General features: G+C 35.5%; 2 protein-coding genes across 4 annotated transcripts in view; both read left to right on the forward strand.

Moving 5' to 3' along the window:
• Positions 1-12,821, forward strand: part of COL24A1 (collagen type XXIV alpha 1 chain) — a 392,387-nt gene that overhangs the window by 347,955 nt on the left and 31,611 nt on the right. For all 3 annotated transcript variants that reach the window (XM_024990097.2, XM_024990098.2, XM_024990099.2), the window contains exons 50-54: positions 2,997-3,104; positions 3,200-3,253; positions 4,012-4,074; positions 6,131-6,184; positions 11,172-11,207. In XM_024990097.2, the coding sequence (XP_024845865.1) occupies positions 2,997-3,104; positions 3,200-3,253; positions 4,012-4,074; positions 6,131-6,184; positions 11,172-11,207 (315 nt within the window). The remainder of the gene's footprint in view (positions 1-2,996; positions 3,105-3,199; positions 3,254-4,011; positions 4,075-6,130; positions 6,185-11,171; positions 11,208-12,821) is intronic.
• Positions 383-2,974, forward strand: LOC785006 (transcription factor Spi-C-like). Its single transcript, XM_059885103.1, has one exon. It carries the CDS (start codon positions 561-563, stop codon positions 1,305-1,307), a length of 747 nt encoding a protein of 248 aa, XP_059741086.1. The 5' UTR covers positions 383-560; the 3' UTR covers positions 1,308-2,974.

A 12,821-nucleotide genomic window follows, 5' to 3' on the forward strand; every position in this document is an offset into this window, starting at 1 on the left:
TGACTCAGCAACTTATTGTTTACAGTTTGAGCCTGTTAATGTTTTTACCATGAATATCCCTTTCCACTAAAAAAAGATAGCTGAGCAAATGCTAAAATTGGGAAAAGAAATAAGATCCCTGCCTCTTTTGTGTGAATCTGGGGGAGGGGAAAAAAAGGATCCAATTTGTCAAGTCCCAAAGCTATATCTTTATCTCAAGACAGTGAAGGATAATTTGCTAATCTGAAAGCTTTAGTCAGAGTTTACCAAGCACCATTTTTCATTACCTTATCTAAAAATTGAACATGATTTCTAAGCTTATTTTTAGAAATTGTAAAAGCTATTGCAACTCTTATTTCAAAAACAAAATAAAAATATATTTTAAAATACTTGACTTTTAAAAACAAAATAATTATATCTTTAAAAGGAACTTTTATGGGATAAAGAGGCTTTGTATCAAAGGAATCTTGGGGAGAGTGTTGCAGATCTGTGCTTCAGAGGGGAAAGTTGTTTCCACCTGGAGCACTTGTAAATATTGGATTGGCCTCTGATGGACAGAATTGTCAGTTTTTTAATGAAGCATGGCTTGTGCTGAACAAGACAAGCTGGGTCAAGCGTTTGAAGATGCTTTTGAAGTACTGAGGCAGCATTCAACTGGAGACTTTCAGTACTCCTCAGATTACAAAAATTACCTGGCTTTTATCAACCACCGTTCTCATATCAGAGGAAATTCCAACAGCTATGGTGTGCAGCCTGCAGAGGAACCCATCTATAATTGGAAAACAGTAGTAAACAGTGCTACGGACCTCTATTTTGAAGGAAATATTCATCAATCTCTGCAGAACATCCCTGAAAACCAGCTGGTACAACCTGCTCTTCTCCAGCAAAAGGGAGGAAAAGGCAGGAAGAAGCTCCGACTGTTTGAATACCTTCATGAATCCCTATGTAATCCAGAGATGGCATCTTGTATTCAGTGGATAGATCAAACCGAAGGCATCTTTCAGTTTGTATCAAAAAACAAAGAAAAACTTGCCCAACTCTGGGGAAAAGAAAAAGGCAACCGGAAGACCATGACTTATCAGAAAATGGCCAGAGCACTGAGGAATTATGGAAGAACTGGGGAAATCATTAAAATCCAGAGAAAGCTAATTTACCAGTTCAGTGAGGCCATTCTCCAAAGACTGTCTGCACCTTATTTCTTGGAAAAAGAGATCTTCTATTCACAGTATGTTCAACCTGATCAAGGATATCTCAGTTTAAATAACTGGAATGCAAATTATAATTATACATATGCCAATTACCATGAGCTAAGTCACCCTGATTGCTAAATACACTCTTACATTTCATAATTTTCTGACATCAGAAGTCTCTACAAGTTTTAGGATTTTTCTCTAAAAGCAAATACTGAAAAAAAATACTTCATGATTGTTATCTTTTATGACATAGCATATAATCTATACTAACTTGGGGAGAAATTTTGCCAGTGAACAGCTCTTTAGAATGATTGTCCCATTTGAAAGTATAGACTAAATGTTCTTCCTCTTACTAGTAACTATGCAATTATTTCTTTCTAGATTAATAATGCCAGTGGAGACTGTTTGATTTGCATATTGATTAAACATTATTTTCTTGTCACTCAGACCAAAAAAAAAAAAGAATCACTTTAGCATATATCCAATAGCTTTAGCAACAGAACAAAAACTGATTGCCTGTGATGGTGTTCCTGCTAAATTATATTCAGGGCTTTAAAAATTTCAGTGTCTAAAACTAGAACTACTATATGATCCAGCAATTCCACTCCTGGGTATATATCCAAAGAAAATGAAAACACTAATTCAAAAAGATACAAAAATTTTTTTTTTTTTTTTTGGCTGCACTGTGTGGCTTGTCAGATATCAGTTTCCCAACCAGGCCTTTGCAGTGACAATGCCAAATCCTAACCACTAGACTACCAGGGAACTCCCATAGTGACATTATTTACAATAGCCAAGATATGGAAGCAACCTTCTAGCCAACAGGTGAATAAAGGAGATGTGGTATACACAACACACACACACACAGAATATTACTTAGCCAAAAAAGTGAAATCTTGCCATTTGCAACACGGATGGACCTAGAGGATATTAAGCTTACTGCAATAAGTCAGACAGAGAAAGACAAATACTATATGTTACCATTTATATGTAGAATCTAAAAACTGAAAATAATGAAATAGAAACAGACTTAAAGATACAGAGAACAAACTAGTTACCAGTAGGGGGAGGGCTGGGGGGAGGGGAGCAAGATAGGCATAGAGGATTAAGAGGTACAGACTACTAAATATAAAACAAAGAAGATACAAGAATGTAATGTGCAGCACACGGAATGTAGCCAACATTTTATAATAGCTTTGAATAGAGTATAACCTAGAAAAATATTGAATCACTATGTAGTACATCTGAAACTAATGTAATATTGTAAACCGACTATATTTCTATAAAGTAAAGATTAAAAAAAAAAAAAAAAAGGAATCTTGGGAAACAGATAATGGAAATTTCTTAATGATGGAATTGAAAAAAATAATCATGGCAAAAACCAGGGTTCACATTTTAAGAGATTCTGCTCTGTTTGTGGTATCAGCTGAATCATCTCTGTATGGTAAAGAAAACACAGCAAAATAATTTCCATTCAAATCAAACACAAGCTCCATCACATACAAACACCCCCACACATACCACACCCTCTCTGTAGCCCCACTATCCTCCTCCCACACTTGCAGGCCCCTCTCTCCCCTCCTTTTTCCATAGTCATGACCACAAGCTCTGGAATTCCCTTTCCCTACTGCCACATTTCTTGTTCATTGTAATCAAATATTATGTATGTGGAGAATATTGGTGGGGAGAATGATCATGCAGATTTTGACTTCCCCAGTGCCTTGTACTATGTTTGAGGATGGGCCAGAATTTCGGTTTCATTTTAAAATAACATGTTCAAAGGTTCTAAAGTCAAGATTACCTTTCTTTTTTTTTTATCCATAGGGTGAGCAAGGGCTACCTGGTCAACCTGGAATTCCAGGTAAAAGAGGTCACCAAGGAGCACAGGGTGATCAAGGCCCATGTGGAGAGTCTGGCATCAAAGGGCAACCTGTAGGTGCCAACTCAGAAATTCAATGAGCACTTATTATTCTACATACCAGGCCACCATCGTACAATAATGATAATCATTTCTATTCACATTACAGGGAGAACATGGTATTCAAGGTTTGATGGGTTTCCAAGGATTCCCAGGTCCCAAAGTATGTTTACATATTTTCTACTGGTCTCTGAGAATCCCAGGGATGGGGGAGCCTGGTGGGCTGCTGTCTCTGGGGTCGCACAGAGTCGGACACTACTGAAGCAACTTAGCAGCAGCAGCAACTAGTTATCTAGAAAAAAAAAAAAAAAAGGGTGTTGAAACACCAATATTTAATCTCTGACTTGAGCTTCTGTTTTTTTTAATCGGCAAAATTTCAGTTGGTGTAGAATTATATAATTGAGTTCTGAATGTTAATTTTAAAACTTATGTAACTATATATTTTCCTAGCAGTTTTATTGAATAATTTGCTTCTGCATCTTCTCATCTGTTTTTCCAAACATTTCAAAATAAAATTTCCAAACATTTCAAAATAAAATTTCCAAACATTTCAAAATAAAATTTCCAAACATTTCAAAATAAAATTTCCAAACATTTCAAAATAAAATTTCAAACATACCATAAAGTTGAGAGAATGAGTTAACATGCATATACCTATTACTTAGATTCTACAATAACATTTTACTCACTTTATTATGTACCCATCCAATCATCTGTTCCTATTTCCCTCTATCTCAGTCCACTTTTGATGTATTTCAAAGTCAGTTGTAGACCTCAGGACAATTCCTCCAAAATACTTCAGCTTGTACATCATTAGCTATCATGTTCCATTTTTTAAGGGCTAGTTCTTAATAGATTGGTACAAGGTTATTTCAAATGTAAAATGTTCATATTTTGGCTTTTTTTAAATCATGCTTCTAGGGTCCCCAGGGAGATGCTGGCATTGTTGGAATATCAGGTCCTAAAGGCCCTGTTGGACAGAGGGTAAATATAAAGTCATTCTGCCTTCCCATATATTGTGTTTCTTTGTTCATTGCAGGAATTAGGGTTACAAAGTCTACAAATAATATACTTCAAATGAATAACTTAATAAAATTACTTTTAAAATAGAAATTCATTAGAGCACATGCAGAGAGGTTCTCAACCTCTGTTAGTTCATATATTAGTCTGAGCAAAAGACCCTGCAGGCCACCCATGCTTCTTGGTTCTTACTTAAAAAAAAAGGAATTAATATGACTACTGGATAATGTATTTATTAACTTACACCAGAAACAAAAACATAAAGTGGTTTCATGTTATAAACATTAATATGACCAGGAACTAGAGACCACCCTCGTGTACCACCTGGAAGAGAACTTGTCTATGACCTGAATTCCTCAGACAACACTTTGAAAAATGTTTCCCAATCGCTCTGCTCAGGGGTGGGTATCCCTAGAGAGTGATGAGAAATTAATTAAAGAGTTAGAAAGATCAGGGCTCAGAAGAACTCCAATTAGCTGTTTAGTGCCTGAAATTGTAAACTGTAAAGAACATAAACATTAATAGCATAGATAAGTCACCAGCAGTTATTGGTTATTGTTTTGTTTGATTGCTTTCTTAGTTTTGTTTTTATTAACCACACTCTCCTAATTGATGAGATGATCTATAAAACTATAGAGAAAAAAAGATTTTAAAAAAATGAAGCATTGGTTTGAATGTAGTAGTAGCTCCTCTATGACTAATGCAGGTAGCTTCTTTACCGTCTGAGCCACCAGGGAAGCCCCTCTATGACTAATAGCAGCTCCTAAAGCAGGGATGGACAGAGTTGAGAGAGAGGAAGGTGAGCAGTTCAGACATAGGAGGACTGAATCTTGAAGAATTTAACAACTGAAAACCACTGTCTTATGCAAATATTAAATGAAAAGTCAATTTTTAGAAACCCTACACCCCTTCCCTAATTGTTCCAATAAATTGTTTTCCATAATACAAAGAGCAGTGTTGTCATGGGAAATGTTTATTTACAGACCCCTCTCAACATTTCTCCAGGTGCAAATAAGTTCTCAGGTAATTAAATATTTTATTGATATTGTCAAAGAGAAGCTGGCTGCTTGCCTAGCCTCTGTCCTAAGCACTGTGTCTCTGTAAGCCAGGATCTAAGCCTATACTGCTTTGCAGCTCCAGAAATTTTGTCAGCTTTAAAATAATAAAGTTTTGGTAACTAGCTCACAAATAAATTATAATTGTAAATATTCCTTTATTAAGTCATTATAGAGACAAGTGAAAAGCTTTGCTAGATTAATATTTAGCAAAAAACTATTATGTACAAAATACTGATGTTCGTTTATGTCCTTATATCATTTATTCCTTATAAAAATCCCATGAGAGAAGCTATTATCTCTACTTTTCTAATAAGGAAACTAAATCTCCACAAGGTAATTCAGTGAAAGCCATATATAGCTAGTATGTAAAGGAGTCATTATTTGAATCCACATCTGATTGACTGAATAACTTGTTTTTCACGTTTAATTCTTACAATGGCCCTGTGAATTAGGCAGTCTTATTTCTGACCAAGCAATCAGAAGTTTAGTTGGGCATAAGGATGCCCTATGGTCCTTTCCCATAATTTCTGTCAATTCCAGGCTGCATGCCACTCAAACAATTGCTCCTTCAACATCTGTAAATAAATTTATTTAAAATTATATAGATGACCCTCTGTACTCCTTTTTTAAAGTAATTGCATTTGTTATGCAATGACATACATATAAAATGGCATCATTGAAACTATAACCAAATAAAAATTGTAATACTGATTTACCAGTTTGTTAGAAATTATAGGTTAATTCTCCTCATGGAAAATTATAATTATATACAGAATTTAGTCAGATCAAAATTACTGTGATTTCTGCTAACACCATAAGATTTTGTAATAAAAACTGGAATTATGTGGACATGGACTATTTTGCTATCGTGCAAGACATTTTCTAGAACTTTTCTGAAATACGGGCAATGAAACTGACTTGTTTTCTTTTCTTTCTTTTTTTTTTTTTTTTAACCTCAACAGGGAAACACTGGCCCCTTTGGCAGAGAAGGTATAATAGGTCCAACAGGTAGAACTGTAAGTTCGTTGCAATACAGATCTTTTTTTTTTTTTCCATTTTCTTTTTTTTTTTTTCTTTAATTTAATCCTATTCTAGAGTAATCCACAAGGAATCACTCTGGGTATTTGAGAAGCAAGGGCAAAAATGTACATTTTCATCTAGAAAGTTATTCGTGAGAATTTAGAGATCAAATGTAATGAAGAAGATACATAGAGTGTGATAGGTACTTAAAACAAATTGAGAAAGGAAAATAGAACTGGGTAGGGGAGGAGGGGTTGAGCATCATAATCAGGAAAGCAAAAGAATCTATTTTCTGAAAGAGAGAGCATAAGAAAAGATAGACAGACAGCCAAGATTTGAGTCTTTAAAAGTACTCAGTCTTAGAAAGAAATAGTTGGTGGAAATAACAGAAAACCCAGAAAAGCACAAGACTAAGGTCAGTTTCCAGAAAGGAGTAGCTAACAGTGATCTTTAAGAAGATAAATTGCAGTAGAAGATGGAGTACAGCTTGCACTGAGGAAGGAAGTAAATAAAAATATGTAATAATAACTTTTCTCAAATTCTTAAGCAGACTTTGGAGCATGTATGGTTATTTGCATTCAAGACAGGAGTAAACAGATGAAGTTTATGAAAGTTCACTTAGTTATTTAAGATGACACAGGTAGTGAATAACATAGATAATATTTCCTACTTCAAGAGCAGTGCTCTTTCTACTCCATTCAAGCAATGTCTGGAGAGGAAATTGAGACAGTTAATATATGCCAGTGCCTTAGGGAATCTTGCTATGAAATAAAATAGGAAAATAAGACAGTGAATGGTGAGATAGTCATGGGAGGGGTTTATAATACTAAATAGTGTAAATATACAAGAGGAAAATTGAGACTTGGAAAGGAAATATTCATTCTCTGCAAGGAATCAATATTTTGAATCATTTGAAAGTGTGATATATATAGAGACCAGAGTTTAAAAATATAAAACAGTATCCTTCAAATATTGTTAGTATTCTCATTGATAAATTTAGAGAAGAATTCATAACCGAAGTTATTGGCTTTTTGATTTTTAAAAAAATGAAATATGTAACTCTAGATTCGCAGCATTTACCACTCAGAGCTATATAGTCTAAGTGGGAGGTTTTAAGTGGGAGAATTCTCATATTTCAGTGGGTGGTTCTTTTGCAAGCTAAGGAACACATACTGTTCTGATTATGGAATGATTGTTCTCTTCCATCAAAAATGTGAAGTATTAATTGGTCAAGGAAAATATGATAAAGAAGTGGCTCAATTAAAATATCTTACTGTGTTTTGTTTATAGATAGTTCTTAAAGGCCCTTACAATGTTCAGCATGCACATCAAATTTTTTCCATCTTCTATTTTTTTCTATTCTCAAAAGAAACTTATAAGGAGAGTTCATTATGAAAGAATAAGCATTTGAGAATGGTCAAAATGCATTGTGGAAAAAAATAGTGGTGGGGGATGGAGGGCTTGCTCTTCCAAATAAGAAAACATTATTTCAAAGTCTTTGTAAATGAAACTATGTGGTAGTACAAACAATAGATCATTGTAGCAGTTTAGAGCCCAGAATTAGATCTCAGACTACATGGGAATTTAATTATAAGGAAAATGGTATATCAGTATGATTTGGGCTGCAAGTAATAGGAACCCTGAATCAAACTGCCTTTAACAATAAGGAAACTTACATCTTACCATGGGAATCTCAGAGTTAGGAAGGGCTTCAGTATTTGGTGACTTAATCTTGTTATCTGAGACCATCCTAAATGTTATCTTCATAATTAGGTTTAGGGCAAATGACTACAATATCTCAGTTATCACATCTAGATATAATTATCCAAAGTGAAAAAGTGACCTATATCCCTGTCTTGGGAAAAATAAAACTTTTCTAGAAGTCTCCCATTTTTTTTTTTTCATGTCTTTTGATCAGCCACACACCCATTCCTACCCCAGTGATAGGGAAAGTGAAGTGAAGTGAAGTCGCTCAGTCATGTCCAACTCTTAGCGACCCCATGGACTGCAGCCTACCAGGCTCCTCCATCCCTGGGATTTTCCAGGCAAAGTACTGGAGGGGTGAGGAAGGAGGACAAAATTCCTTTCAGTCTTCCTACTGCTGTAAGAAATTGGAACCCTATTTCACCCAATTTTTAAAAAATCTCTGATGAACTTTTTAAAAAAAGGAAAGAAAGAAAAGAAACAATTAAAAATCTTAGAAAAAGTAGGAAGCTAAAGTATAGCTTAAGGTTTGGGGAGACCTTTATTTGTTGTTCAGTGACTAAGTTGTGTCCCACTCTTGTGACCCCATGAACTGCAGCACAAAAGGCTTCCCTGTCCTTCACTATCTCCTGGAGTTTGCTCAAACTCATATCCACTGAGTCAGTGATGCTATCTAACTTTCTCAACCTCTGCCACTTCATCTGAAAACTATGAAAGAACAGAAAACATACTTGAATTTTGTATGGGAAAAGATTCCATAAATAAAACTACTACAATTGGGAAAAAATAATTGCAAAGCAAACAGCGTATAATGGGTTAATATATGAGCTTTGTAAATTGGTATGAAAAAGAAAACAGAGACATGAACAAATCAAAAGGTCAGTAACTATCCGAAAAGATACTCTCCTAACTTTTAGTCAGAGAAACATAAATTGAAGTAATAATGAGATATTGCATCTACCTCTCAGAAAAGGTTGCAGGAAGAGTAATATTTTTGTTAGAAATGTGAATTACAGCCTTTATTAAAAGATATTTGTTAAAATAAATGTACATATATGCTATGACCAAGAAGTTCCACTTTGAGGAATTTGTCCCATAGAAATAAAAGTACTCAATACACTAACGAAATTTAACAAAGATTTTTTTTTTCACAGCACCATTTGTATTGGGGGGAAAAATGTATGAAATAGCATGAATGCTCATCTGTAGAAGAATGGTTGAGTAAACTGTGATCTAGCCACTTTGTGGAATATTATGAAACTATTAGAAAGAATTTATATCTAGTTTGGCTGACTGTTGTTTCATGATGTATTATTTAACATGAAATGTATCATGCATAAAAGAGTATATGATATCAGCATTATAAAATATGACCAATCACCCCATCCACATATAAACATATTTGTCAATATTTGATTAGAAAAAATATATAGATATATACCATGTCAATGCTGGATTAGAGGTGGGAGAGAGTGTAAAAAGAACATCTGTAAAGCTACCTTAAAAATCAGCTTTTTAAAGTTGCTCTTGTTTAGTCGCTAAGTCATGTCCAACTGTTTGTGACCCTGTGAACTGTAACCCACCAGACTCCTCTGTCCATGGAATTCTCCAGGCAAGAATACTGGAGTGGTTTTGTTGCCATTTCCTTCTCCAGAGGATCTTCTTGACCCAAGGACTGAACCTGGTTCACCTGCTTGGCAAGCAGATTCTTTACCACTGAGCCACCAGGGAAGCCCCTTTTAAAATTTAATACCTAGTTTAAAATGAATTAAATACAAGATAGGAAACACAAAATCAGTAATATAAATTTTGATTAGATAATGAGATGGTATTTTTAGCCTGCAGGATTAACAAAAAGTGATAGTACATTAGAACATGTGTCAGGGAAAAAAAAAGTACATATACTCCTGTATATTGCAAGTATAAGGCAATTTCAAACAAACTTTCTGGAGGATAATTTTCATTAAAAAAAAAAATTTTAAGAGTACCAGGATATTCATCACAGTGTTGTCTATCATGACAAAAATTAGAAAAAGAAATATATAATAGGCAATTTATTTAAAATATTATTATATGTTTTTAAATACTGGTAAACATTATAGTTCCAGAGAAGGCAATGGCACTCCACTCCAGTACTCCTGCCTGGAAAATCCCATGGATGGAGGAACCTGGAGGGCTGCAGTCCATGGGGTCGCTGAGGGTCGGACACGACTGAGCGACTTCACTTTCACTTTTCACTTTCATGCACTGGAGAAGGAAATGGCAACCCACTCCAGTGTTCTTGCCTGGAGAATCCCAGGGACGGCGGAGCCTGGTGGGCTGCCGTCTATGGGGTCCCACAGAGTCGGACACGACTGAAGCGACTTAGCAGTAGCAGCAGCAAACATTATAGTTATGTGGGAATTGTGGGTTGATACAGAAAAGCATTAATATTTTGAGGGTGCATATTCATGTTACAGAAAAGATGAATAGTATTATTTCATTTTTTAATTAAAAAAATACACAATTTCCACAAGGATGAACATGAAAATAATAACAGAAATAACAGTAGTTCCAGCAACAGCACTCATGTGCACATAGAACATTTACTGAAATAAACCATATTTTAGATCATAAAACAAATTTTATTACACTTAAAAGAATAGAAGCCATATAAGGTATGTTCTCTGGCCATAATGGAATTAAACTAAGAATTAGTAAACTAGAAAGATAACAGGAAAAGCGCCAAACACTTGAAAATTAAGCCTCACACTTATAAACAATTCATGGATCCGAGTGTCTCAGAGAAAGTTAGAAAATATTTTGAACTGAATGAAAGTATATACAACATTTCAAAATTTGTAGGATGTAGCTCAGAAGGAGGATTTTAAAAAAAGAGGATAAAAGCGAAGAAGGAAACCACTCTGGAAGCAAGGTTTTAAAAGGCTGAGGGAAACAGATATTAGAAGAATTTAATCTGTTAATTTCCTTTCTAAATTATTTTGCATTTGATTATCAGATCAGCTGCTTTGACTTAATTGAATGAATAAGTAGCATGACATTATCTCACTTTAAGGTAAAACTAGGAATAGCAAAACAGATATGATGAAATCAATACAGTGTATTTGTTTTTGTTTTGCTTCGCTTAACATAAGAAAAGAAAACTAGAATTTGTGTAGATTTAGCTAAACAAGTCTTGCTAGATAGGGGGGGAAAAAAGCCTATTAATTATCATGTTTCTGTATACAGCCTCAAGTACATTTGATAAAAAATAAACCTACATTTTCTTTTGTCTTTCAGGGACCCAGAGGTGAAAAAGGCTTTAGAGGCGAAACTGTAAGTTTATCTAAATTTGTGGTTATAGTATCACTTGTCACCAAGTTTTAAGCTCCATGAAACCAAGGACTTCTTTTGACTTTTTCATTATTATGTCTCTGATACTTGTGGAGTGAAAATAAAATTATAATTTTCAGGAAGTAGAGCTAACCTATATCGTGTATTGCAGTGACACTTGGTAAGCCCTAATGTTTAAGATACCCCCACCTGGTGCCTCAGATGGTAAAGCGTCTGCCTACAATGCAGGAGACCCAGGTTCGATTCCTGGGCCGGGAAGATCCCCTGGAGAAGGAAATGGCAATCCACTCCAGCACTCTTGCCTGGAAAATCCCATGGACAGAGGAGCCTGATAGGCCACAGTCCATGGGGTCACAAAGAGTTGGACACGACTGAGCAACTTCACTTTCACTTTCAATGTTTAAGAACCTGCCAGTCACATTCTTTCCAAATCACTGTGTGAAATGGAATATATGCCTTGTCACACATCAGGAGAGGAGGTGTAAGCTTTCTACATTGGTGCCAGAACAGGAGGACTGTTGAGTGATTTTAGATATATGCCACTAGATTCAGTCAGAACCCTAGAGGGCTGCAAAGCAGAAGCAGCTTATTAGTTGTATTGTACTGAAATTCCATAACTGACAGGAAAACCCAAACGAACTTTTTGTTCAACCCAATATATTTCAGCCACCTGGAAACAATGGTGAGAGCAAAAGGTACACAGCATTTTCACACTAAGTAACTTATACTGGCACTGTTTCCTACTTTTCTAGGATGTCAGTTCTTCCAAGTTAAAGAAGATACTTTGTAAAGGGGCCACTTTTACAGCAGAACTTATTAAAGCAGCAGCATAAACAGAGGACAGGCATGGAGTGAAGTAAGGGGTATTGAAACCAAGTACAGAAGGCACATAGGAATAAACTGGAAGATAGCAGTAAAGCCTTGCTTATAAGGTAATGAGATTATGTAGTGACAGCTGAGATAGGGGTATGCTTGGGGCTCAGACTAATAAACGGTAGTTATATTAGTTTGCTGGAAAATGGAATTTATGTGATTTTTAGATAGCTGAAGAATTCTCAAAGGGCATTAAAATAGATGTATTTAATTTGTCCCTTATATTTTCTCAGCAGACTTACTGTAGCAGGAAGCAAGGGTGTTCGTACACAGTGAAGCTATATACCCCAGGAGCAGTGGAAAGGAGAAAGAAAAAGCAAGGAGGCTTGACAGAGAGACCATTTTCCATACCTGTCTCCAACTGCCTCCCTGATCTCTTCTCTCCTATCACTGTGGTTAGAGCATAAGCTCTGTCAAGAGTAGGATGCCTCGAGTACCTATGACAGTCATTGTCATAGGCATTTCATGTGCAAAAAAATTCAGTGGCTCTGATGGATTACCCTATATATATAGTCCAAATTCAGTGGACTATGCCTGAAATCGCTGATTGCACTAATAGAGATATGGCATCTAGAATAAAGCAGATAATGATACCAGTCATTCCCAAAGGGGAACATGGACAAAATTAAAGCACATTCAGAGAAGGATTTTCTCAGATCAGTGATGTAACTAGGAGCCCAGTCATTCCCTCTCCTTGTTCTTTGTGCTCTCTCTTCACTTCCT

The sequence above is a fragment of the Bos taurus genome, chromosome 3 (assembly GCF_002263795.3).
Source record: "Bos taurus isolate L1 Dominette 01449 registration number 42190680 breed Hereford chromosome 3, ARS-UCD2.0, whole genome shotgun sequence".
Classification (NCBI taxonomy): domain Eukaryota; kingdom Metazoa; phylum Chordata; class Mammalia; order Artiodactyla; family Bovidae; genus Bos; species Bos taurus.